The sequence below is a fragment of the Entamoeba invadens genome, assembly GCF_000330505.1.
Source record: "Entamoeba invadens IP1 unplaced genomic scaffold scaff_1105074724629, whole genome shotgun sequence".
Taxonomy (NCBI): Eukaryota; Evosea; order Mastigamoebida; family Endamoebidae; genus Entamoeba; species Entamoeba invadens.
The window spans coordinates 567,255-594,949 of NW_004440426.1; the positions used below are offsets into that span (position 1 = coordinate 567,255).

The 27,695-nt window shown below is 31.8% G+C and overlaps 6 protein-coding genes across 6 annotated transcripts; 4 read left to right on the forward strand and 2 right to left on the reverse strand.

Moving 5' to 3' along the window:
- Positions 1-709: 709 nt before the first annotated feature.
- EIN_020740 (tyrosine protein kinase, putative) lies at positions 710-1,930 on the reverse strand (the record flags this gene model as incomplete). Its single annotated transcript, XM_004257318.1, has 1 exon — positions 710-1,930. One exon carries the CDS (start codon positions 1,928-1,930, stop codon positions 710-712), a length of 1,221 nt encoding a protein of 406 aa, XP_004257366.1.
- A 1,461-nt stretch (positions 1,931-3,391) lies between these two features.
- EIN_020750 (serine-threonine protein kinase, putative) lies at positions 3,392-8,940 on the forward strand (the record flags this gene model as incomplete). The annotated part of the gene is made up of 3 exons (XM_004257319.1): positions 3,392-6,872; positions 6,923-8,818; positions 8,888-8,940. 3 exons carry the CDS (start codon positions 3,392-3,394, stop codon positions 8,938-8,940), a joined length of 5,430 nt encoding a protein of 1,809 aa, XP_004257367.1.
- Positions 8,941-9,509: 569 nt separating this feature from the next.
- Positions 9,510-10,261, forward strand: EIN_020760 (ehrab7g protein, putative; the record flags this gene model as incomplete). The annotated part of the gene is made up of 3 exons (XM_004257320.1): positions 9,510-9,645; positions 9,743-9,786; positions 9,848-10,261. The coding sequence occupies 3 exons, from the start codon at positions 9,510-9,512 to the stop codon at positions 10,259-10,261; spliced, it is 594 nt and encodes a 197-aa protein (XP_004257368.1).
- Positions 10,262-10,588: 327 nt separating this feature from the next.
- On the forward strand, positions 10,589-13,420 carry EIN_020770 (hypothetical protein; the record flags this gene model as incomplete). The annotated part of the gene is made up of 2 exons (XM_004257321.1): positions 10,589-11,098; positions 11,168-13,420. The coding sequence occupies 2 exons, from the start codon at positions 10,589-10,591 to the stop codon at positions 13,418-13,420; spliced, it is 2,763 nt and encodes a 920-aa protein (XP_004257369.1).
- A 463-nt stretch (positions 13,421-13,883) lies between these two features.
- Positions 13,884-16,334, forward strand: EIN_020780 (hypothetical protein; the record flags this gene model as incomplete). The annotated part of the gene is made up of 1 exon (XM_004257322.1): positions 13,884-16,334. One exon carries the CDS (start codon positions 13,884-13,886, stop codon positions 16,332-16,334), a length of 2,451 nt encoding a protein of 816 aa, XP_004257370.1.
- Positions 16,335-16,525: 191 nt separating this feature from the next.
- Positions 16,526-17,068, reverse strand: EIN_020790 (hypothetical protein; the record flags this gene model as incomplete). The annotated part of the gene is made up of 1 exon (XM_004257323.1): positions 16,526-17,068. One exon carries the CDS (start codon positions 17,066-17,068, stop codon positions 16,526-16,528), a length of 543 nt encoding a protein of 180 aa, XP_004257371.1.
- Between the last annotated feature and the right edge of the window lie 10,627 nt (positions 17,069-27,695).

Genomic DNA, 27,695 nt, shown 5'->3' on the forward strand with positions numbered 1-27,695 from the left:
TAACAAAATATAATATAAATTTTAGTTCTAGTGTAATCAACCATTAAAATGTCAACAAATCTTTTTTCAAAAACATTTTTCTTAATAGTATTATTTTAATACTATAATATTATAAAATAATAGTATTAATATAAATATTATAAAATATTGTATTTTTTGATTGTTTTTATTTAATAACATAATATTATTATAATATAATTATAATTCTTTTTACAAATGTTTTTGATTAATGGCTGTTCGGCGACTTTTGATATTACTGAGAAGTCGGCGACTTTTTGAGTCCCTTCAAAAGTCGCCGACTTCTTTTAGAACTAAATAACTATTAACTTTAATAAATTATACCATATTCATTATAGTCTCAAAAATGTGTAAAAACACATTAGTTGTTATAATTTGTTATATTATAATCATATAAATATAATTTAAAAAATGATTTGAGAAGATATAATTGGGACGGTATTGTTTCATTTTACTTTTTAATAATAATTATATTAGATTTATATGGTTTATTTTTTCAATATCTTTTACATGATAAATGGTATTCTGAATAGTTATTTAACTAAATATTTAGGTCAGCGACTTTTAAGACCACTAAAAAGTCGGCGATTTTTAAAGAAACTGTAAAGTCGCCGAACAGCTATAATACAATAAGAATAATAGGTTTTAGTTTAAAAAATAGTACAAACGAGACAACAAAATAAAAATACATTTACAAAATAGTGTGATTGTTCTCTCTCAAAGATAACAAAATTGTGTCGATAGTAACTCTTTGTTTCTGGTCTTTTTTAAGACAGCCAAGGATTACACGAGTTAATTGTGAAGGGACAAAGCTGTTTTCAAATTGTTCTTCCTTAAGTAATTTTCTTGACCCATTAGCATTGACTGACAAGTCCCAAGTCAGTATTTGGACCATAGTAATACCAAAAGAGAAGATATCCGTTGCCGTCGAGTAATTCTTATGATTTGCGAGTTCTGGAGACATATATAAAGGGGTTCCAACTTCTTCTGAGAAGTTGTCGCACGACTTAAAGGCCTGATACGTACGAGCTTTTGAGAACCCAGAGATCTTAGCGTTGACTTCCATTTTATCGAGTAAAGAGATGACGTTGATATTTTCCGGTTTAATGTCTCTATGAATGACGTTATTCTTATGAATGAAATTTAATCCTTTTGCTATATCAAGACAAAGTTTCACTCTGACAGACAACTCTGGCATTGCGTGTAACTGAATGACATCCTTCAATGTCCCAATACCATTGTCTTCAGTTAATATACATTCATGATGTGGGATATGGCAAGCTCCAACAAAGTAATTAATGTACTGATAATTCAGTGTTTTTAATATCCCAATTTCACGCTCAAATAACACCTTAGACTCATCAGACCTGTTATCAACAACAACATCACAACCTCGGAATTTCCCGCGCCACACAAAGTCTTTGAACTCATTGATGCCGAGAAACTCCTTTTCGTCAATATCCTGATAGTCGACAGAAAGACTCTTTTTGCTCTGAAACTCGACCTTGACGGGCTGTTTCTGAACCAGCTTCTTTGTTGTTGTCACCAAAAAAATAGCTTCGGACACTTTACAGGTGCAAAGTGGTGTAAATTCAAGAGTAAACTCAAACGCCTCATTTGGGCGAAGTTTAAGAGTCGAGGGTTCCGATCGAAACGAAAATCGCGAAGAGCTTTTCATGTTTTTTTCAAAGGAAATTTGCGTTGTTTTCTTCCCTGCGTTTGCAACTATTATTTTTGCTTTGGTGGGTTGGCAGACGGATATGTCGGAAGAGTCTTTGGTCTCCGTAAGGTGAAGCGAGAGTTTATCAGTGGAGATGTCTTGGATGTCTGGACATTCGGTGAGCCAGTTACTGACTTTCTCGAAGTACAAATTAGCGATGGTTTGCTTGTGCTTAAAGAACAGGTTTTTCATTATGGTTTTTAGTTGTAGATTTCTTCATTAATCCGATTTACGAATTCTTCACGACATTGAACAATTGCAGATGGTTCTGAATGGTTCTAATTATCTTTTTTTTTCATATACGGAAAAATGTTTGTGTCATATTAAATTACCCTCTTTGTTTTTCTTTGTGGTCTTTTCGTTGGTGTTTTTCTATGTATGTTAGTCACTTTTAACGCATTAGTATGGGAGAGTCGGGTTCCGTTACCAAAACTAGTAAAGAAGATTCAATTTTGCTTGTTAGTTTTAAATTGGGTTAAAATTCATAGATATTTATATTTTGGACTACAGAGAAAAGGCCCTTGAAATTTCAGCGAGGGCAAATCTTGAATATATAGTTTATATATAATATTAAATATTATTTGAATATAGGTTATGGTATGAAAAACGAAAGGAAAGTTCAAAGAAAAAGTTGTAAATTTTTTTTGCAGCTATTTTTATTTCGTTTTTTTTCGTTTTGAGAAAAAAAAATATATGAACTTGTTTACATTGCTAATGGTTAAATTGAAAAAATAATTGGAATAATAATTAATTATGTATTGGTACTAAAAATAATATATTAATGGTTTATTTCCAAAATGGGTGTGTTAAAGTCTTGTTGGTTTTTCACAGTTCTTTAATTTGTAATCGATCGGGAAGCAATTGAAATAGTGTCACATTTTTAATAAATGAAATCAATGCTATGTCACCAAAAATTCATATTAAAATAATTTCACAAAAATGAAAATGAAAAAATGATAATATCGTTTAACCCATTATTTTAAGTAAAAAATCATTAAATAATCTAATCTAATGAAATTATGGTTAAGAAAAAAAGTTATTATAATTCAACTTTTTATCTTTTTGATCGATAAAAGATAAAAGTGTTTTGATTTCTATAATTACTACAACATAAAAAAGAAAAAGTAGAATTATAAATTATTAAAAATATTGTTAATAAAAATTTGAATTTAAGTTTGTTTAACAATAATTATTATTAACTTATGTTTTATAAAAAAAAATTGTTTCATTCATGTATTGATGTTATTCCAAATAATGTTATACAAAAAATTACTTATTTATTAATGTTTTACATTTAAATGATTTTTTTCTAATTACAAAAACAAAAAGTGTACAAAAATAAAATAAATATTGAAATTTTAATTATAACAATATAATAATAATAATTAAACAAAAAATAAATTATAAAAAGTGTTTTTTTCAAAACAACACACAAATATTCATGTTACAAAAGTATCAACTATAATTATCATATTAAAATAAAGTTGAAAGGAAAGATATAGTAAAATAATATTAATTTATATTAAAAAAGTGTATTTTTACTTTATAACTTAAAATAATAACAAGGAAATACAACAAAACTTCTTTTTTAGTCATCATCTCATGAAAAAGAAACCCGTCTTTTTCTTTCTTATTCTAATCATATTATGTTCGATGGCGACAACATGTTGGATAGAGTCAGACAATATAATAGATTATCACACAGATGACAGAATTGATCCAGTTTACTGTAACAAGGGGTATGGGTGGAAAGTTGCGTATCAAACTACACAAGACCTGTTCACGTTTTATGGCGACTGTTGTCGAAATGAAAAGGATTATTATATTGTTTCTCACAACAACAATTTCATTGATAAATTGGTTGAGTGGAAAACAAGCACCACGATGATGAGGAAATTGATAATCAACGTGTTGTACCCATCCGTGAAATGGACGTTCAATTATGCTTTTGTCCCCTCTTCGTTTCTGTTAGAAATCAATTCAACGAGAGAGAGTGTTGGGAGTACTAAAGAAATAGAGTTCATTATATCGAGTTACAGTGTATACACGGCGATCTCAGGGAATGACTCCATCGCTTTAACTCACAAGTATAACACCTATTTACAACGCCCATTTGTATTAATAGAAAGTTTAAGTGGGAAACAACAAGTCAAAGACATTTCAGAGTACAATGAAGGGAGCTCTGAAATCATATATGTGTTCACTGGAATAGGAATAGACTCTGTAAGTATCAAATCGGAGAAATACGATCTATTCAAAGCGTGTGAATATGACGAAAAAGCACGATATGTGGCACGCTCTAGAAATAGTACAGAGAGTGTCGACTGCTCGTGTATCTTCTCTGGAAATGAAAGGGAAGTCTCAACGTCGTCTAATTTTGTGTTTCCGGACTGTAAAGTATATAACAGGATGTTTGACTTGACGGTCCTCGAAACGCAGAACATCATTGTTTTTGACGACCCAAATTTGTACTCTTGGAAGAGTCTAGTCTTGAACACGAAATCTTGCGTCGAAGCAAATGTGACGTTTTCTGGTCATTTTTTGATCATTTTTTTAGAGCAAGTGGTCATTCAAAATCGTTCTGTTGTCTTTCAGACAGACGTTTCTTTTGAGTCCCTCTTTTTTTCGAGAAATGCGTGTAAAAACCAAATCAACGTGTTTTCAAATTTGCTAGCAAATGAAATTGTATGTGACAACTGTAGTGAAAGAGTACTCTTCTTGTCAAAGAATGAAGTAGCGAATACTACACGAGGAATTAAAAAGTTATGTGACACTGGAGTTGGGTTCAGATATGGAACATTGGACTCTTTAATCACATGTAGTTGCCGATTTAACATCAGTGAATATATAGAAAACGATTGTGAGTATATTAGTGGGTTTGATAGTAACAAAATCGACTTGATTGTATACACCAACAGTAATTATAACACTCAGAAATGTGTGTATTTCAACTCATTGACTGTCCAACCAAATGTTCTTGTGTCGTCGCAAATACGAGCTCGCGTCTGCGACTTTTACACATCAGTTTCCTTTTTAAAGGAAATTACTTGTGACATCATGACATTTCATTCTGCAATAGTCTCAGTGGTCGACCCCCTTTATTCCACTTCAATCCAAGCCCGCGGGATCACTTCGATATTTGGAATTGTTTATGCGCAATACGTTGAAGTGTTTGAAGGGAGTATATTTACTTTAAATAGCCAAAAATTATTATTTAATGAAGTGTATGGATATACAAAAGACGCGAGCAACGACTTGACACTGAACAGTTTAGTCCTTCAAAACGAGTCTTCGTTACAAATTATAGGTACAATGAATGTCCATATTCTCGAATTGAAGATACACCGAAACAATAAAATAGCGTCCACTTCACATATTGTGTTTTACAATATCATTTACGACGAAAGGAACTCACCGTTTTCACTTGAATGTAACAACGCGGAGTTTATGAAAGGAGAGGTGTACTTGTCTCGAGTCATTGTAGAACAAAAGGGAATATTAATACACGAAGACGTCAGTGTGTTTTCAATGGAAGAGTGTTACACAACACTTCACGACGCTGTACTATTAAACATCGAAAGAGGGTCTTCATCTTTAACGATCAAACAATTGCCACGTCTGATCGACACCGACGTACTGTTTTTGGCCAAGACAAATGTCAGAAAGATCAATGTCGAAGCTTTTGATGCGCAATTTGTGTGCGACAGACAACTTATTGTCATTGGAAACGTCACAGAGACTTTGGAAACGTGCACCAAATTTGGAGTCTCTGAAAAGACGTGCGTCTACATTGGGAATTCCGTTTATTACGACTTAAACAACGAAACCGACTATTCATGTCCCGGTGGGGTTTCTACAAGTGTAGTAAGAGAATTGGTGATACGCTCGGACACGTACACAATGTCACTTGATGAGGATTACACCAAAATTTCCGTTCCCGTCGACTGTAATATCAATATCACAGACAAAGAAATAATACTGTCCATTGGCGAGAACCTTCAACGACTTGTATTGTTGGGGAACAATACAATCCTCCAATTGACACAAGAAAGGTTTCATGAGTACACTGTCGTCAATGACATGACCGAGTCGTATATACTTGTTGGGGAAGACCAAGGCTTTGGCGATGGATTTGAAAGCACATTTGAAACGAGTAAATACTACTACAGTGCACTAAAAAACGAGTTTAATGTCACACGGACTGGGAAATACCAAGGAGTAGTTTCAATGGGTGATTCTGTTTACGCTATTGGATGTCGCTTTTATATCAACGGAACGTGTTTAGAAGTCGAAGAACAAACGAAGTGTGTGAATTATAATATTGACGGAAGTTGTCAATCATGCGATGTCGGGTTTTTCAAGACTGCAAATGGGTGTGTCCAATGTGAAGAGTTGTGTGAACGGTGTATTGATAACTCGAGTTGTGCGATATGTACATCAAATCATATCGTTGGGGTGGTGAATGAACAAACTGTTTGTGAGGTTCAAGATATGAATTGTCAATACAGTTGGAGTAATCGCTGTCTGAAGTGTGAACCCACCACCTTTTTTAATGGTGAGTTTTGTGATATGTGTATTGAGCACTGTCTTTTGTGCACCGACAAATCGTCGTGTTTGATATGTGATGTAAGTTTGGGGTATTCGATGATAGGAGGAGTGTGTGTGTATCAAAAGCATAGTCTTTTTGTTGTGAACAACGGAACAGTTGAATGTGAAAATGGGTATTATCTTCGAGACAAAACGTGTGAACCGTGCGATGAAGGTTGTCGTGTGTGTTATTTGTCATTGGTTGGGCAGATGAGTGAGTGCGACATCTGTTTTGAGGGGTATTCCATAACAACTGATAACAAGTGCAAGCGAAGTGATGGAAGTTTAGACTTAAACAATTCGCGATGTGTGAATACTACGCTCTATTTTAACGGTAAGTTGTGTGTGACATGTGAAGAACATTGTTTTGTATGTACTGATGATGGTATTTGTGCATTATGCCAAGACGGGTATTATCTCTATTATTCAGACAAAAGCACAAGAGTCACTTGTAAACCAACACCGCAACCGCATTGTGCATTTTCTGTTAAAAGTCGATGTATAACATGTGAGAGTGGGTACTACGTTTCGTTTGGGATATGTGTAAGTTTGATTTTCTTTCAATTGATAACGAATTAATTAAGAACTGATTGTAAGAGTGTAGTGTTGCCTGTAGTGAATGTATTGACTCATCAATTCGTTGTTTAAAATGTGGTCCGGAGTACAGTTTTAACAACGGCGACTGTGTTTCGCTGTCTGTGATCTTTGAAGAATGCACTGGGTATTACGCCCAAGTTGGTCCAAACACGTTATGTTCGTCGTGTTCGATATATTACTACTTAGATAATGGCGTGTGTACACGGTGCACTCCATCGTGTCGGGTATGTGAAGGAGTGTCTCATTGTGTGACGTGCAACGAGTTCAATTTTGTGAACGAAACAGGGGAGTGTGAGGCTCGAAGTGATTTAACGAATTGTTTTAAAACGGACATAGAAGGGTGTCAAGAGTGTTCTAAAGGGTATTATCTCTTAGGCAAACGGTGTCAATATTGTGATGTTTTAGACAATCATTGTCAAGTATGTAACGTGTCTTCTGGTCGATGTGAGCGATGTGAGACACATGGCTATGTCTTATCTGACACTCACGATTGTACTAAAGTGTCACAATGTATACAAACGGATGGTGTGACATGTTTGAAATGTTCAACGATGTTCTCTGTGAGTGCCGATGGTAAAGACTGTGAGTTACAAGTGACGTGGATTCTATTAATAGTGTTTTCGATACTCATCACGTTACTTGGGATCTTTGCAGTAACAACCATATTTGTATTGATCAACAAAGAGAAGAAGGGAGGGGAATACCAAGTTCTTCTTGAAAAGTTTGATGAGAAAGAAATACGAAGGAAGTGGCATCGCCTGTCCTCTGACAAGAAGTTTTATATCAACACGAAGATGATAGAAGTGATGAATGAAAGCGAATGTATTCCCGTCGACGAAGATAGTCATTTTGAATTTGTTATTGCGAATGGGTACGCTAAACTCGTTAAAATCGACATTTTTAGCATCAAGAAAAAGATGGAGAAGTACTCGATCACATACACCCCATCGACGTTTCTTCTTGACGGAAAAAAGTCGATCAAGATCAATGTGAAGGTTCACCCCTATTGTAGCACAACCATCGAGGATTCCATTAACATTGTCACCTTTGAAATATATAACTCGAAACAAAACGTCTTCAAAGTCCCTTTATACATTCAGACACAAAAGACAAGTAAAATCGACCCGGACGATATTGTGGAAGAGTCACTCTTGGGATGTGGAGCGTTTGGGGTTGTCATGAAAGGTCGATATAAAAACAATTCCGTTGCGATTAAGAAGATCAGAGACATCTTTGTGTTGAAAGAGAACAACGAATTGGCAAAACACATTGAAGAGTTTGGACAGGAGCTCAAAATCTTGGAAAACTTGAGACATCCGAATATCGTTCATTATTATGGAGGAGTGACTCTATTTGAGAAGTGGTCGATTGTCCTTGAATTGGCTCCGTTAGGAAGTCTCCGAACGTTCATTGAAAAGAAGAAGAAAGAGTTGAACGAGAAGATGAAACTAAAGATCATGTATGATGCGGCAAAAGGGATTGAGTACTTACACATGAATAACACGTTGCATAGAGACATCAAACCAGACAACATCTTGATCTTTTCTGAGGAGGAGAATGAAATAGTCAATGCTAAACTCACTGATTTTGGGTCGGCAAGAGCTATATCACTCTATAAAACAGCACTCACGCTGACTAAACAAATCGGAACGTTGGCATTTATGGCGCCGGAAGTCTATTTGGGTGAGAAGTATGGAATGGAGGCCGATGTCTATTCATTTGGAATGACTCTGTGTTACATAATCAAGTGGAACGACCCATTTGATGGGATGAATTTTGTGGGGATCCCGAAATTTGTCGCAGACGGCGGAAGACCTCAATTAAGCGGGTGCATTGACATGGACGTGGTGTGCTTAATTAATATGTGCTGGGAACAAGAACGAAAAAATCGACCTCGTTTGTTTTTAACTATATTTTATTATAATTGATACTATTGGTAATAATGAGAAATGACTTACATGGTAGTGATTTCAGATGTCGTTAGTTCGTTACAATCAATTTTGTATAACAATCACTAATTATTATTATTTTATTAATATTTTATAGTTTACTTCTCATATTATAAATATATTAATAAGTGTCAATATAAGAACTATAATTCAAAATATTGTCAATTGGAGTTATAGTTCTTATTATTATAAGAATTATTATTATATCTCATCACTAATAATAATTACTGTATTATTATAATTAATAAAATAATACAATATTTTTAACAAAAAAAAATGTATTATGTTATAATAAAAAATGGTACAGTAATATCATAATTACTAATTTCAATTAAAAAAATGAAAAAACAGAAGAAGTTTTTTCAAAATTGTAAAAATTTCAAACGAATAAAAAACTATTTGAAAAACTTTTTAAATAACTAATTACATCTTTTTATTGCTAAGAAACGGGAAAATTGTTTGTTTATTTATTGAAAAAGAATAGAATTGAACTTGTTTAAAAAAAGTTATAATAAATAATTGATTTATTATAAATTATAGTAACGACATTCCAAAGTATTTATTGTGTATGTATTGAAGAAAAGTAAAAAGAAAAGAAAAAAGAAAAATCGAAATTATAAATTCCAGATTAACTTTTCATGAAAGGGAGTGCTCAGATGCTCAAAATCATTCTCATTGGATCTTCTGGTGTTGGGAAGACTTCGATCATCCAAAGATTTGTTACGAACAAGTTTGACCCGATCTACAAGTCTACCATTGGGTGTGACTTTCTTGGTTTGAGATTTGTTTTCGTTGAATGTTCTTCAAATATTTTATACAATATTATAATTATAATTATAAGTATACTATATTAATTGAAAATAATAAACAGCGAAAACGGTGAATGTAGATGGAAGGGATTATTCTTTACAAATTGTTTGTTTATTTCTACTTCAGTTCAGTGCTTTAAACAATAAAATGAAATGTTAAGAGGTAGTGGGATACTGCAGGACATGAACGTTTTAGTAGTATAGTGAATTCATTTTATCGTGGAAGTGATGGTGCAATAGTGGTATTTGATGTCACAAGTCCACCTTCATTCACTGACATTTCTGGATGGATTGGGGAGTTTGAGAAAGGTGTGAATTCAAAAGAGGTGCCTATAGTAATAGCCGCAAATAAAGTTGATGTAGACTCGCGGATGGTATCTGAAGAAACTGGAAGACAATGGGCTGTTGGGAGAGGGTATACTTATGTCGAGACAAGTGCTGCGACTTCTAATGGAGTTTCTGATCTCTTTGTGGAAATGGTCAAAGCAATTTCAGCGTATAAAAAAGGTGGTAACGATGAAGGACTGGAACCAATCCCAATAGGAAATGTACAAAATAAAGAAGACGGAGGATGCTGCTAGACTTATTGTATTGTACTCTTCTTTTCTTTTTGTATTATTATATAATACTATATCATTATAGTATATTTCTATACTATAATTCTATTATAAATAAACCATTCTTTTTATCTTTCAATCATCCAAAGAAAAAAACTGTTCCGTCTTATTTAACTCCAAATTTGTTTATGAAATGAACAAATTGTTTATTTAAATTGTTTATTAAAATTTGTTAATTAAAAATACTTAGAAAATATCATATTTGAGTTTTTTGTTCAATAAACTACAAATTATAATTAATTTACTATAATAATATAGTTTAAAACAGAAAAAAAGAGGACTAAATAAGATATGGCTGAGGCTTTTATTGAGGCGGTTGTAGCTTACACTAACGCGCAGACCCGGAGGAATGCAGAGGCGTATTTGATTCAGTTTGAGCAGAATCCTGCGTCATTTAACATAGCGACACAAATTCTTCAAATTCCGTCGAGTCAACTGAAACCGGAGAGTGTTCAGTTAGTGTATTACTTTGCGTTAAAGGCGATAGAATCGACCACCAAAAATTATCAATTGTTTAATGACGAACTTCGGTTGGCGACCGCAAAGAATTTATTAAATTGGGCAATTAAACAACAACCAGGAATGGCTCTTAAGAAGGCGATTCAAACGGGAGTCAATCTCCTCTTAACAAACCCTTCACTCACACCAACTCTATTGGTTCAAGTCATCATTCTTATCATTAGAGGAGTCTCGAACGAAAATGAGTGTTACCCGACGCTCGTCTTGCTGGATGAAATCAATGAGGCACTTATAGAGAAGTCGAAGGCATTTAGTACCCTGGTACCCCTCTCAAATGCAGTCGTTTGTTTACTATATATTAATAATATAATTACTATTAATTAATAAGAATGCAAGATGTATAACCGACAGAAGGACGAGTTTCGGAAAGACGGGATTAGTGTGGTGATCCAATTTCTTTTCCAAGCGATGACGAACCAAAAATACACGAAAGAGGCACTTGTTGTCTTCTCGTCATATATTCCATGGGTGGACATTTCATTCAGTACGAATGAGGCATTCATGAGGTGCTTATTTGCATCACTCCAAGTCCCAGCACTCTTTTCCACTGGTGTTAATGTGCTGCAGGCGATAGTTTCGAAGGGTATGCCAGGGGCTCAGAAGTTTCTATTGTTACAGAAACTCAATATTAATAACAGTATTCCTCACAACATCCCCCCTGCGAGTGATGAGTTTGAAAAAGTCTGTAATTTGGTGGGTGCGACGCTCTCTGAGATATTAGTTGCCGTAGAAAAGGAGTTTCCAGTAAAACAAATAGTGGCGGGGAAAGTGCAAATCACACAACAACAACTTGTGATGGTCTTCCAATTGATATCGGGAAACTTTGTGTTCTTCTTGGAATTATTTTCGAAAGCAGACTTGAGTACTACAAAGGAATTTTCTGCTGTTATTGCAAGAATTGTGGGAGACTTCTATGGGCCGTTACTTAATGTACTCATCCCACCACAAGAAGTTGCACAACTCGCGGTTTTAGTGTTTCAGACTTTGTTTGGGAAGTATCAACAACTCATCAGAAACGCATTTGAGAGTGAGGAATTGACATTAAACGAGTTAACAACGGCACTTGCCAATGTGTATAAGTGTGCGACTGTTTTAGACTACTCTAAAGAGACGATTAAAAAGTTTTTGGACGACCTTCAGCAATATGGTGCGACGGATAATGAAGGGAGTTCAGTTGTGTGTCACGCGTACTTCTTGTTACAACTGCCGGACAAGTTATTACAGCAGAAAGAGACACAAGTGTATATGGGGCAACACGTTGGGAAGTACTTTATGAATGCGGTGCCGAAGTTACTAGTGCGGAGTGAGAGTGTGATACTTTCTTGTGTTATTCGGTATCTATCTTTCATGGACACAAACACTGTGGAGTATATAGTTAACAATGCACTTATAGTCTGTATGCAGAACAAACACGTCGAAGCAGTTAAAGACTTAGTCTTTCAATATAAGAAGCTTGGAGGGAATGGGAAAGAAGATTGGGTCATTAACATAGTGAAGCAATTGTTATTGAACGAAGAGGTACTATACACACAGAAGCAGTTGAGAGAGGAGAGTGATATCTATGAAATACTTGGAGTCTTAAGTGAGAAGTATATGGAGTGGGTGATCGCAAATGTCTTCCAAGTCACGTTAACCCGGTTGAATGAGACATGTCGAACAAAGTCGGACTTTTGTGGGAAATACGTCTATAAGAAACTTGAGAACTTCGTCGAGTTCTTGCGACAAAATCGGAATGTCAATAGAATTGAAGTGCGTGGAGTCTTTGAAGGGTATAAATTAGTTGTTAAAGGAGTGATGCGTGGGGAGATCTATATCGAGCAATCTTTACTGTTAGACGTGGGGAAAAAGGTGAATGAATTTCTTCAGCAATGGGTGGAGAGTGTTTCGGAGCAAAGTCTAGAAATCCCATCCCCTCTTGAAATGGTCCAATACTATGGAAGGAATTATGAAGGACAAAAGATGGTAGTCAGTGTCATGACACACATTGCAAACAAACAACAGAAAATGAAACAGCGAATAGTCACTGAGGAATATATCCATGTGTTAAAGATGTATGTGGAAAATATCGGTGACATTGAGCAACTTGGCGTCGATACTGAATTATACAGAGAGAAGGTCGACGAGTTCTTAATGATTATCAACTTGACCAATTTACCCATTCACGTTGGAGATATGTTGAATTATATCAACTGGAGTGGATATATCAAAGGACTCTTTTGCATATTGAAGACATTGAAGAACATGGAAATGGGTAAAATGATATTAAAACATTGTGTGAGGAGCATTGAGATGTTTGTAGAGAGTAATGGAATTGTTGGGAAGAGTTTTGGAATATTCAATTTTGTGGGTTTATTTGTCGAGTTGGTATATCAAACAAAACTATCGAATTACTTCCCTATGGGACAAGCTATAGTAGAGGGACTTAGAGGATTACTTACTTCTACAAAGAAACACCCCGAAATTCTTAATGTCTTGAAACTGTTTATTGACAACATCACTGATATTAATAAGAAAAATTGGATTAGTAACTTCTTCGGAAACATTATGACGGTCACTCCTAATGCTCTCTCAGTACCAGTTATTGTCAACTTATTGAAAAATTAGATTTAAGTCATTATTATTTATATTATATCTATTATAATTATATTATATCTATTATAATTATATTATATAATTGTTAATCGTTATTATATATATATATAATTTATTATAATATTGTTTATAATATAATTATTATAATAATTATTAAAATACAAATTAATAATATTAGTAAATGTATAATATTTTTATTTATTAGTAAATAAATATAAAATTACACATTTACTGATATTTTTAATTTGTATTAGAATTCATAGTAAAATCAAGAAAAACAACATATTGTAAATACCTCAATTTTTAATTAGTAATAATTTATTATGAAACAATTATAATTATTTTATTCAACTTAGAGTAAAAAAAATGAGAAAGAAGATTGGGAAAAGGAGTAAAGAGAAGCAAATAAATAGCATGAAAAAAGAGCAGGTTTAATGTGTTCATCAAAATAAAAATTGAAACTCGAAATTTGCAAATGGACAAAAAGACGGACTTGCAACGGATTAACTCGAAAAATGGAATAATTTATATCCCGTCTTTGACTCAACCGAACCGACATAGAAATACACAATCGTTCACACAACCAACTCAAAGAAAACCTTTAACTCAAACAACTCAAACGGTTCAAGCGAAGAACACACAAATACAACAAAAAAAGAATCCAAAACAAGAGAAAGAGGACTTTGATATCGACGACATTATGACGCAATTCGAAATCCAAGAGTCAAAGGAAAAATTGAAAAACCCCGTGAAATCACTCTCACAATCACATAAACCTATCACTCTCCCTCACGTCACTCCTCAGAAAACCAAACCACTCAAACACGACCCAATTAGTGTTACTCATAAAAATGCTGTTCACCAAACAACACCACGTCATATTGCTGTTAACCAATCACAACAAATAGTTACACCTCAAAAGAGTCAGACGAAAAGTGTCGTTGTGGACAAATCGGATATATCAGAAATATCGGATATTTTAAAGGAAATTACACCCCATAACACACCTCAAAAAACAGAGAAAGAGTCGGAAAAGCCAACAAAACAATTGACAAATTCCGGAAACCTTGTTAAGAGCGGGAGAGTGTGTTACGTCTCCGCGGCGTTTTCTTTGGAGAGTAAAACTAGTTTCACAATTACATTTTCAAACGAACGATTCGCGGATGTCAAAATGTTATTCAACCACAACAACATCAAATTCGATTTAGTCGAGCGGAGTGTGATGAGGATTTCATTGGGTTCGTATGACGCAGTGTTAAAGTTGTTGACTGAGCAGAAACTCGAATTTCTGAACATACACAAAATCGACGATTGGGTATGGAAAATTGTTAAAATGCCGGATGAGACTGGCGATATCGGTCGGTTTGAAAAAATACCCCAGAAGATTAGAGACATGTTATACGGGTTTCAAACGGAAGGCGTCAAGTTTGGGTTGAAGAAATGTGGCAAATTTATGCTTGGTGACGATATGGGGCTTGGGAAGACTATTCAAACCATAGCGATTTTAAGCGCGTATCCGGAACTCAGACCAGTGTTGATCGTTGTCCCTAATATTCTTAAATTACAGTGGAGGATGCAGTTGTGCGATGTTTTGGATGTGTCAGATGATGATATAGCCGAGTATGACCCACATGTAATGGTGCCTGGCACCAACTTTGTTATTACATCATATGATTCTGTTGCTGCGAGTAACGGAGAGTTGTTTTCACATCCATTCAAATATGTTGTCTGTGACGAGTGTCATCTGTTGAAGAACCAAACAACAAAGAGGGCGACACAGACCCTTGAAATCTGTCGCAAAGTGAAACACGTTGTTTTTATGTCCGGCACCCCAGCCGTCAATCGGCCACTTGAGTTGTTCCCCGTATTAAGTTGTTTGCTCGATACGATACACAGCGTAGGGATGAAACGATTTGGGGACCGGTACTGTGCGAACCAGACATATTCCAAATATAAAGATTACACCGGCTCGAAGTATGAGAAGGAGTTGAATATTTTACTTGAGAAAGTGATGATACGAAGGCTAAAGATAGATGTCTTGAAAGAGCTGGGAAAGAAAGAGAGAGAACGCGTCTATTTGGAAGAACCTGATATGAATGACACGCTTTGCCAAATGAAGAAAGACATGACGGAGAGCAATTGGAACGAGAAGAAAGGGCCCGTCTTCGAGTTGTATCGATCTACTGGTCTTGCTAAAATGCCATCAGTGTGCGGATACATCGAAACGGTATTGGAGAAGGAAGAGAAGATTGTTATATTTGCATATCATGTTGACGTTATAACTGGGCTGACGCAGTTCTTGATCGACAAGAAAATTAATTACGTCAGAATAGATGGGAGTACGAAAGCAGATGAGCGGGGGGAGTTGGTTGAGAAATTCAAGAATGAGGGGTGTCGAGTTGCGTTACTCTCAATTGAAGTTGCGAATTGTGGTGTTGAGTTCTCAAGTGCGGCGATGTGTATATTTGCCGAATTAAGTTTTGTACCAGGGAAGATGATACAAGCGGAGGACAGAATACACCGAATTGGACAAAAAGCGAAATTGGTGCGGATTCAGTACTTGATTGCGAGGAATACATACGACGAGACACTGTGGCAAATTTTTATGAAAAAGACTGCGACGTTGGGAAAAATAGTTGATGGGAAAGATGCCGTTTTAGAGAGTAAAGAGTCGAACACTGATTCGTTCCAAGCTGTAAAGAAAGATTTGTTTAAGGGACTTCTCGACGTTGTTTCGTCTTATGAAAAGAGAAAGACGTTAAGAAAGGATATTAAACTGAAAGCAGAAAAGAGAAAGATGGGAATAGAAGACGTTGATGGAAGAGATCGATTCGACCAACGAGTTCAAAAATTGAGTCTTGACCTGAACGATGAAAAGTCTGTGTCGTCGTCCGTGTCTAAAATATTTGACTTCGTTAAGAAGTGACATATTATAAGTGATTGTTGTTCTATTAAACCACCCAACATATATATCAACTATTATATATTCTAGTTAAAATGTTATATATTTGTAGTTCCATTTTTAGACTAGATTGCTCATTATTAATAAAGTTTAGTCTTTCGCAGACTTTATTTAATCTTTACATATTTATTTAATCGATTATAAATAACAGTGAATTATTTGGAGTGCGTTCTTGTCGTTTTTATGGGCTTTTCAATCACTAAAATATACTCCCTTTGTGACTTCCCGAACATGAGCATATCGCCTTCTCTCAGCTCGATATATGTTGACGGCTTAATGATACATTTATTGAGATACGTTCCGTATTTACTATTTAAATCAATAATATAAGGTAAAACAGTGTCGCCGTTGTGTCTGAATTGGATGACAGCGTGTTGCCCTTCACACGTCTTGTGCATCAAAATGGAATCCACATTCTTTTGGTCGGTTCCGAAGATGTAAAACGAGCGCTTGTCCATATAAAGTGGTTCTTCGATTTCTTCATCATTTTTAAAGCAAAAAAGTCGATATTTTGTTGTTGGAAGGGAGCTGTCTTCCGGTTCGATATAATTGATCCGCCGTCCGTCAGATGTTTTCAAATTTTTGTATAGGTTACCCGATGGTTTATAATCATCAATGTTCTTTTTCATCGGCCGAGGCTTCTTGCTTTCGATTTCCTCTTTTGTGTATTCACGATTTAATACTCGCTTATTTTGCATGACACTTTTTTCTTTTTTAGTTTTACCATTCTATTAATATTATTTAACACGTTTCCTTGTTTCCCTGTTAATTTTTTTATTAGGCAGTGTTATTTTTTCTTTTTTTGTCGTTTAATCTTTTAAAAAAGACTGTCATGCCCGTTTTATTTTTTCTTAACATTTTTCTACACTAGGATATTACTCAAACCAACTAACAAATAAGAACTAGTTTAACTAAGATATTATATCGAAGATATAATTTTTATATTTTTTCGGGATTTACGCAATAGAAACATCAGAAATCCCGAGACATATATTTTCAAGCCGATAAAATTTATAGTATTAGGCGATGTGCTTGGAGTATCCAAAACAGATTCACTATCAAGTACATTTCAACCACCTTATTGTCATTGTTATTGAATATATAGATTAATATATACATTACATATAACAAACTTGTTCACTTATTGTTGTAATACAATTTATAACGCAGTTTGTTGTAATTCAATTTTTTGAAAAGATAATAGTTTGCTGACTTGTTTGTTTTGCGTTTTTTCAATTCTCCGTAATAAATTCCGTTGTTTTTATCCAACGTATTGGTGTTATTGTTTCAACTTTTTTAGTAAAAATCCATCTAAAATTTAATTTGATTATTTTTGAGATGTGAACAAAAATTCTGAGTTGGTGAAAAACAATTTTGAAAAATATAACAAACTATATAGTTCTTAAAAACAACTATATTTTATGTTTCAAAAAATAAACTAATTATTAATTAGTGATAAAAAAATAGCGGAATAACAAGATCAATTAGAATATTGAAACAAACACCGTTGTCTATGTTCTTTCAAATATAATATATTTTTCAAACATATTCAATTTGACAAAAAAATAATTGTGAATATCGTTTCTTATACAACGGGTCGAAAGTAAAGAACTATAACTCCAACTATAATCTTCGGGACAACATCGTTTTCGTTGTTATTTGAAAACTATACCTAGGGACCGATCACTAAAATCACATATTTTTTAGTCGTCAAAAATAAGAAAATTTTTTTGCCATTATTTTTTTTATTTCCAAGGTTTTGTTTCAAAAAGATAATTTTGTCTTAATTAGTAAACGTGGAGACATTATTTTAAGTTCAGCTTATTTTAATTTATTTAATTTAAAAGTGTTGTTTTTAAGTTCTTTTTAACATAAAAAAACAAAAAATCGAATTAAATTTTTAGTCTCAAAAAAATAAAAAATCAAAATTTAGTAAAAAAAAAGAAGATTATTGTCATCGTAAAAAAATTTCAAATGAAAAATGGCCAAACTTTTATAATGGTTAAATGAGTTTAGTGGCAGTAATAAAATTCATTTTAATAATTATAAAAAATATAAAAATAATTATAAACATTATTTATAATAAACAACAAACGATATTATTAATTAAATAAGTTATTTGTATTATTATATAATATAAAAAATAAATAATTATAAAAATATAATCAATAATTATAAATTTAAATATAAAAATGTTATTATTTTTATTAAAAACAAATACATTCACAAAATAAATTACTTATTAACTTGATATTTTGAATAAATATATACAGTCATGTGAAAAGGTGTCGCGTTTGGAAAAACCTGTCTCGGGGTGTAATGAACTATTCTAGTACTATAAACAAATGATCTGAAATAGAAAATGTTATTTGGAAATGCCGAATATTTTTATTCGATTTTTGTGAAATGACCCTGCAAATAAATCGAATAGAAGCTATACTGTATAGTAAGTAATTATAAATTTACTATAAAATATTTTTTCAAGACAGGTTTTTCCAAACGCGACAGCTTTTTCGCATGACTGTATATTAAAATATACTGTTATCTAAACAAATAAAACATTTGTTTTTATAATTTATTTAAACAATAAAAACTAAAATATGAAACTATATAATATTTTTTTGTGTTTGGATCTACAATTAATAATGATTCGTTCATTTATTTGGAATTACATGAAAATTGTATATTTGCCATGCCAAGAACACGCCGAGTGTCTTCCCGGTGAATACCAATCAAAGGGAGAACCCACATGTGTTGGTTGTTCCTTTTTTATAAAATGTTTTCTCTGTAACAAAATGTTAAATTATAACATGGTCACACAGTCTACTTCATCAGCAAAAAATCATTTAATTAATTTACATTACGACAAATTAAAAGATGAAGAAAAAAGGAGAAAACTGTTTCCAAAAATGTCACAAAGAAATAAAGAGGTTAACATAATGTTGATGAGATTTTTTTCATCTGTTGGAATTCCTTTTAGTCAAATTCGAAATCCCTTTTTAGTCGAGTTACTGAATTTTCTCGATAAGTCAGTTGTATTGTCAGACGAAAAAACATTTAGAACAACTTGTCTTTTTGAATTGTACGATAGAGAACTAGGAGATCTCAAAAAAAGAATTAAAGAAGATGTCGTTTTCAATAATCTATCAGGATCCATTTCAACAGATATCATGAGTAAATATAATAATTCTTATATAACAACAACTCTCCACTATGTCGATAAACAATTTGAGTCACACAACGAAGTTTTGAATGTGAGTCCTTTTAATGTAGAACATACTGGAAAGGAAATTAAAACGTGTGTGAGTCAAATTGTTACCGATTTAAATTTGAATGTTAACAACATACAATTTGTTGCTGATTCGGCATCAAATAACAATAAATTGTCTGAAATAAATGGAAACAAAACTGACTGTGTTGTACACACGTCTAATAATTTGTTTTCTGCTGTGATAAAACAAATACCAGGGATGAAAGCCTTCGTGAAAAGTATTAATTCTTTGGCCAAAACACAAAGAATTTTTGAAGAGTTGTGTTCAAAAAATTGTGAAGAGCCTGGATGTCTTGCGACTTATACGAAAACGCGGTTTAATTCATGTTACCTTTCTTTTAGCAAATTGTTAAAAAGAGAGAAGAGTGTTAAAGAACTGAACAATGGGATTCAATTCAATGAAGAGGGGTGGAAAGGGGTCAAAGAAATGTATTCACTCACAAAAGCAATGGACGATCTTTACAACAAATTGGCGGCGAACCAAAAAATTACATCGTGTTATGTTGTGGGAGCTATTAGAGACATTTGGAACACAATTTCCTCTTCTATTTACCAACCGGAAGGGTTTCTAAAAAATATATTAAAACATAGTGAAATAGATGAAGATTATGCAGAAGAATCGGAAAGTGGTTTTATGGAAATTGAAGCTGGGACTATTTTTGGAAAGGACTTGAAAATGATAGCTCGATCTGAATTCGAAAAAAGACTGCGCGCTATTTCTCAAAAAAAAAGAATATATTTTAGCAGCTTTCTTTTTTTCCTATTACTCGTGATGGTGATTTGTTTGAAACACAAATCAATACCTGTGTTCAAAGAGTGAAGGCTGAATTGAGTGGCATAAGTAATATAACACCACAAAGTAGTTCCGCTTTTTTAAATTCGAGTTCAATTTTTCATATTGAATTTGCCAATTGGGCAATTCCAATGATGACAACTGATGCAGTACAAAGACGAGAGGAATCACCAAATGATAAAGCAATTAGATTGTATTTAGAAGATCGTGGTGCGATAGAAAACGGAGAAAACTGTAAAAGTCCCGAAGAATATTGGCAAAACTGTATTAAACTAAACAAACACGCCGATTTATATGATATTGCCAGGAAGTATCTCTCTTTTCAACCAACAAGCATAGACTCCGAAAGAGTTTTTCGAAATGTCGGTAAAATAGTCTATAATGAAACTTCGTCGTTTACCCCAGAAAACGCCTCGAAAGTGTCTTTTTTGAGACTACAGATAAACAAACAACACCAAAAATAAACAAATTAAATGGTTTGGAGTCAAGTATGGTTAATTATTCTTCATAGATCTCAATGGTTGTGACCTTAGTGAGATAAAACATTGGATGATCTCTTTGATGAGCACAAACTCAACACTATACACGAGAAACTCCAACATCAAAGACGCTGTTCGAACAGACTTGACTGTGTTACATTTTCTTTTTGCAGCACTTCCATGTAGAGTTTTGAAAAGTGATGGGAAATACAGTACGGTTTGATATCAGCGCTTGGGAAATACCAAGAGAATCTGCAACAGTTAAGTCACTAATGATGTCACAAAAATAGACCCAATGATAACACCAAACCGATGGTTTTTGATTGTTGTTGCACAAAATGCATCCATGTAATATGTCTCGGCTCAAACGTGGCATAATTTTATACAAGCACAATATACAAATCATTGAATTGTATATTATGCCCCATATGATTGGCGTTGAATAATTACAATAAACGTGTTTCAAAAACGATTTCATTGAGCATTAAAAGAGCAATAAACTGCGAATCCAATCGAATGGTATTCAAGACTGAAGGAAATTACATTGACTTTCCAGTCGACGAATTCAAAGTGTAACAGAGTGTCAGTATGAAGTGTTCCAATCTGTTTTATGGGTGTTATTCATGTGACCACAAACCGAATTCAACAATTGATATTGTTGTTTTGGAGTTTTCTGGCTGCCAGAGTGGCATGGAGTTTGAGTCTCGAAAAACAAAGAAATGATTGACAACAACAAATTTGATAGATAACGAAGGATACAGAATCGAGTGTACTACAAGTTGTTCGACTTGTACATCAAGAACAAATTATCAACACATAAAATCATTTGAGTATATGGCTCATTTAGATTCAAAACTGTCATATGAGAACCACAAATACTGTCAGAAGTACCAAATTGGTTTGGATGTATAGAATGTTTCAATTCAATCAACTTAAATGGTGTTTGTTCAATAGTTGAAACGACCACAAAAATGTTCTTTTTATTTAGATAGTTACAACACAATTAAATGTGAAAAATACATTAAACGTTCACAAACAAAAACATATACAACTTTATGGAGTGATGATGTTGGACGGGAGGCATTATTAAAAGGACTGTGTATAAAATGTTATTCGAAATACTTTTTGAACAAAGTATATCCACTAAAATGTGAGTTGAGTGGAGATAATGTCTGACTTGCACAACACCGACTACATGTTATATATTCTTAAATAGGTTTTCTCTTGTTAATGGAAGTTGTGTTCCACTATCAAATTGTTTTGTGTCAACGCCAAGTGGATGTACTGTGTGTAATAAAGGTTATAATCTAATTCTCGGCTCATGCAAAATGTTAAGTGAAATCCACTACAAATCTGTTGTTATGATAACAAATATTTGAGGTGCAATGTATGTTATGTAAAGACAACTATATTTTAAGTGACACACAATGTGTTGACATGTCTACTGCGCGTTGCCAAAGTGTCGACTTATCAACTTCAAAATGTGCAATTTGTGAAGAATAGTTCAAATTTGATGACAAAAATGTGTTTCGATGGAAACGACGCTATGCTCGTATACATCATCAGGCAATTGCCTTCATTATGATTTACAAATCTCACTTAGAACTTCCAATGAGGGTGTATTGGTTTGCAATACAGAAGTGAAGACTGTGTACTGCAAAGATAACAGCAATACGGGGTGAACCAAGTGTTATGACGGGTATTATCTAATTGGTACTGAATGTCTTCCATGTGATAGGAAGTGTCCAAGTTGTGTTGGCAACTTTTCAACATGTGCAAAGTGTAACGTGAAAGGTGGGTATTACCAATATGTCGAATTTACAACAATAAAAAACAAGAAGTGTGTCATCAATACAACACTTGACACTGTAAATTGGTTTCAGAATATGGGTGTGCTGTGTGTCTCGATGGTATTATCAAAACAAAAATTAAAAATGCCCAAAGTGTGTTAAATTGCGTGCGACTTGTTCAGACAATAACACGTGCTCTTTATGTATTAATCTATATGTTTTGATATCAAAATAGTTACAATGTGTGAAATGGAATTCAATTGCAATAGTAAATCGTATGATCCAAAAACACGACAATGCAGTGAGTACAGTGTAAGCAACAAATTTGGACCAAATGGAGACGAGTGTGTTCACACGACAAATGTACTTTCAATTATACTTCCAATCATTTTTGATATTTTTAAAGTTGTTATTATAACAATAAGTTGTATACTTTTTACATATTCATTACAGAAAAGAAGAGAAGTTAAGGAAGTCACTTGTCAACGAATTTTTGTTGAAAGATTTAAAAAAGAAAGAAGTTGATATCAGATATATTGGCACTCAAAAAACGCATTTTGAAGGCGAAATTGCAGTTCAGAAAGACGGCGAATGCAAATTTATGATTGGCAACGACAGAACGTCTTTATTGAAAATTCAATTCACAACACAAAATGACAAGGAAAAGTTTGAGCTGAATGTTAAACCTTCCATACCAGTGAGTATCAAGAAAGGTCGTGCTGTTGAATTTACTGTTGCTGTCCATCCGCTGTGTACACTTTAAAAGACTGTTGACATCACTTGTTCAGTCTTAAACATCAACAAAGGCAAAATATCAGAGATAAAAATTCCAGTCAAATTTGCGTCAGAAATGTCGACAGCACTTGACCCAGACGAGTTGAAAAAAGTTCGAAAACTCAGAGAAGGAAGCTTTGGGATTGTGTTCAAAGGAACATATCGAGGAAATGTTGTTGCCATCAAAGAGATGAAGGAAATGGTTGTCGCCACTTAAAAAGCAAAAGGTTTTACAAAGAATTTGATTGTTGAAAGTTCAAGTCGAATTAACTGTGTCTAGCAACCAGGTAATAATACTATTATGTATTATAATTTTAATTATAAATTGACCTAATTCATATACGTTTTTTAACAAGAATTTAACTATTAATTATAATTAATAAAACAAGCTGTTTAAATTATTTTTACAATACACCACAACTTGTTCAAAATGTATTTTATAAATTGGTTTGAAAACAAGTGTTTTGGTTTTTCTTTTTTGAAAATTTTGACATGTCTCTTTTTTTCCTTAATGTTCATAATATTTTTTTTCAGACAGTTTTGTGTTTTATATTTTAAACAAAGACATTATTAGGTTTTGTTTCTTTCGGTCATGCCTCGGAAAAATTTGCTTTTTAAGAAAAAAAGACTGAAGAAACTGTTTTTTGCGGCAAAAAAATCGTCTTTGGTAAAACTATTTTTAAAAATACGAAAATAAACGGGACATTAGGTTATATTGAATTGTGATTCCAGAAGATTCATTAATTTTTATCAAATTGTTTTTGATAAATTAACAATTTATAAATACTTATCGTTTTTTTATGTTTTATTAGCACAATAAAAAAAACATAATATAAATTAACGAAAAGATAAATTTAACATATGAATTTTATTAACATATTTTCTTGTATAATTAACACACCGAAAAAATAAAATTAATTAACGAAAAAAATAATTAACAATTTAAAAATATTTATCGATTTTTCTTGTCAAATTAACACAACGAAAATTTACAAATAATTTAACGCAATCAAAATTAATATCTTACTATTATTAACGTTTTTACATTTAAATTAACAAACTAAAATGTAAATAATTAACGATAATTCAATAAAAATGTGTATTTCAAATAAATTACATTGTACAATATCTGTTTGTAATTACAAACATTTATTTGTAATTATTAATTAAATATTTTATTTGTTACAGAATCGACGGAGTAAAATATTTAAAACCACAATTAAACAAACATTATTTGATAATTAAACAATAACGTTTCATTGAAATTATATTTCAAAGAATGACTTGTTATAAATATTTATTTTATTATAAATTATAAACATAAAAAATGAATAAAATGATGTTATGTGCATGATCAACATATAAGACTATGGTCATTTTTCAACATGGAATAAAAATTGCACCACAATTAACAACATTTTTATAATGATAAATCATTTGTGTTAGAAAAAAACTATTATTTTAAACTTTTCAATATATCTTTCAACCTGTTTATAATTTTGTTGATACTTATTAATGTACAACATAATTGTTTTAGTATTGTATATTTAATTCTGAATTATATTGTTAAAATAAATGTATTGTAAAATGTATAGCATTGGTCATTCAACGTGCCAAACAATGACAATATAAGCAGTTGATTTGTCTGGAAAAATACATTTTAACAAACAGTTAGTTAATAATGATATCAATAAAAAACATGATTATAACTTCTTTTGTATTTTAATGAACAACAAAAACACCAAATTGAAAAATATAAAACATTGTAACGGTCCATTTGTTTCAAATCATAAACCAATAGAAGTTTACGCTTTACTTTGTTTAAACATCAAAAACACAACAATAAATTTAATTTTCATTATATGGACAGTAATATTTAAATAAGGTGCAACAAATTGTGTATTAATATATCATTTAAAACAGCTTATATTTTACATATATAAGTTGAAATCAATAAACACGAAATTGTGACTTTTATGTATTTGAATTTGATTTTTTTGTAAAAAAAAACTTTTTGACATTTAAACAAAAGTGGGTAAATTCATTATTGATTCAACTTCAATACATATTTGTTGTTTAAAAACATTTCGTTGACAACATATCAACAACAATATTGAAATATGTTAACAAAAAATACATAACTATAGTTTTTAATTCATGTTAATTCTTAGACTACTAAAAATGATTTTAATGTCTGATGTACACGTTTAAGTGAGTCGCAAGTAAAATCCTAAAATTTGTGTAAACTGTGATACTTTTTTAATTTTACTGTTATCTTTTAAACTTTTAGTTTGATGTTACATTTTTACACATCGTAAAGTTGCCACTTTTAAAAATTTAGGCTGTTTTTAAATCACCAGTGTAGCAATCAACAGTAAAAACCCAATACACCAAATGTTGTTATCAAATTAATGAAAAGTACTAATTAACAAATGCTTCCATTTTAATTAATCATAATAGTTGTAGTATTATCAAAATATACATGTTCACTTTTTTGTGTCGTAATATAAAAAATGATAAAACGATTGTTAAAAAATATTTGGATTAATATCTCGCTTGCACATCATTTTCAACAAAAAACTGTTGATATGAAAATTGAGGATATGGAAGTGATTGCACAATGAAATTATTAACAATTGTTTATATTTGATTTTTCTTTGTATTAACAAATCGTCAATGCAAACACATATAATTACAATCAATAATTGAAAATAACAATGTCATTAACAGTCATTATTCATTCAATAATTCAATTATACAATTATACTTGTATTAACAAATATGTATATCTATTATTAATATATTTAAACTTTTAATTGTGTTGATAACTTTGTTATGTGAATAATTGGAAACACCTTTTACTAAAAGTTAATAAATGTATAATTATTCAAAATAAATTTTAATGATATCAAAATATAACAAAAATGATCAATTAAAATATTTAATTTCGATTTGATTATAACTGTATATATTGTTAATCGGATGTGTATTAACGTAAAACAGACTATTTTAAAATTATATAAATATAAAACTTGCAAACTTTTTTGTTGTTAAAAGTTAGGCATCAAACATAAACTGTTAGATTCGAATATAATTAATGTGATTTATTTTTACAACAAATTTTTATTATTGAAAATGTGTATATCTGTATTAATAAGTATATCATGTAAACCGAATACCTCGACTACTAATAGGTTATAAACCATTATTGATTAAATATTAATTATTGGTTTTTAAAAAACAATAAAGAAAATATAAATGATGTGATTGTTTTGAAATTGATAATTGATATCTGATGTGCCTGTTTAATTTATTAATAAATCATTTTTTTGTTTATCAACTACAATAACTTTTAGATGTATGAAATTTTATAAAACTTGTAACAACTCGAATGTTTTAAAAAGAAAGAAAAAATGCAACCAACAGTCAAGAAATTACTTTTATTTTGTTATTTAATTTTATATATTACAACAACACCTGGAATTCAATTATGTTACGTCAAACTATTTAATCGGGCTTACATGATACCGAGAATTTACATTTCTGAACTGTCTCATCTTTTCTTTTTTGGTTTCATGTTATTGGTAATTCAGTTAGTGTTTATTTTCAGATTATGCCTTTTTGTAACGATATATTTAATACAATGTTTTTAATATATTTTTGACAGATATTCCATAATATTACTTGTAAAAGAGGATCAATGTCATTGTTTGCATCCACAATAGTCATTAAGATTATAAGTTGTAAAAAATCACATATCAATTACAAGTGTATATTATTAAAAAAAATACATCGACAGTTTTTAGTCTACAATATTATAAAGCAAATATATACTCTAAAATACCACATACAAATAATACAGCTACGACTATTGTGTTAATAACGGGTTATTAATAACAAATTTTTGTTGCATGTTTGATGAAATTTCAATTATTAAATTGATAACAAAATAATAATTTAATAAGTTATTATAGATATTTTATTAAATAAAACTATAATAATTTTATAATAAATTATTATTCAATTAAACTATAAAAATATAAAATAATTAATTATATCAATTATTGTTACAAACTTATAGTTAAGTTATTATTAATTTTAATAATAAATAAAAATAAAATCCCATAATGTTATTTTTAAATAGTAATTCATTTAATAACACAATGAAAACACAGTAATAAAATAATTGAAGTGTTCTTAAGGTGTGTTTGGTAAAAA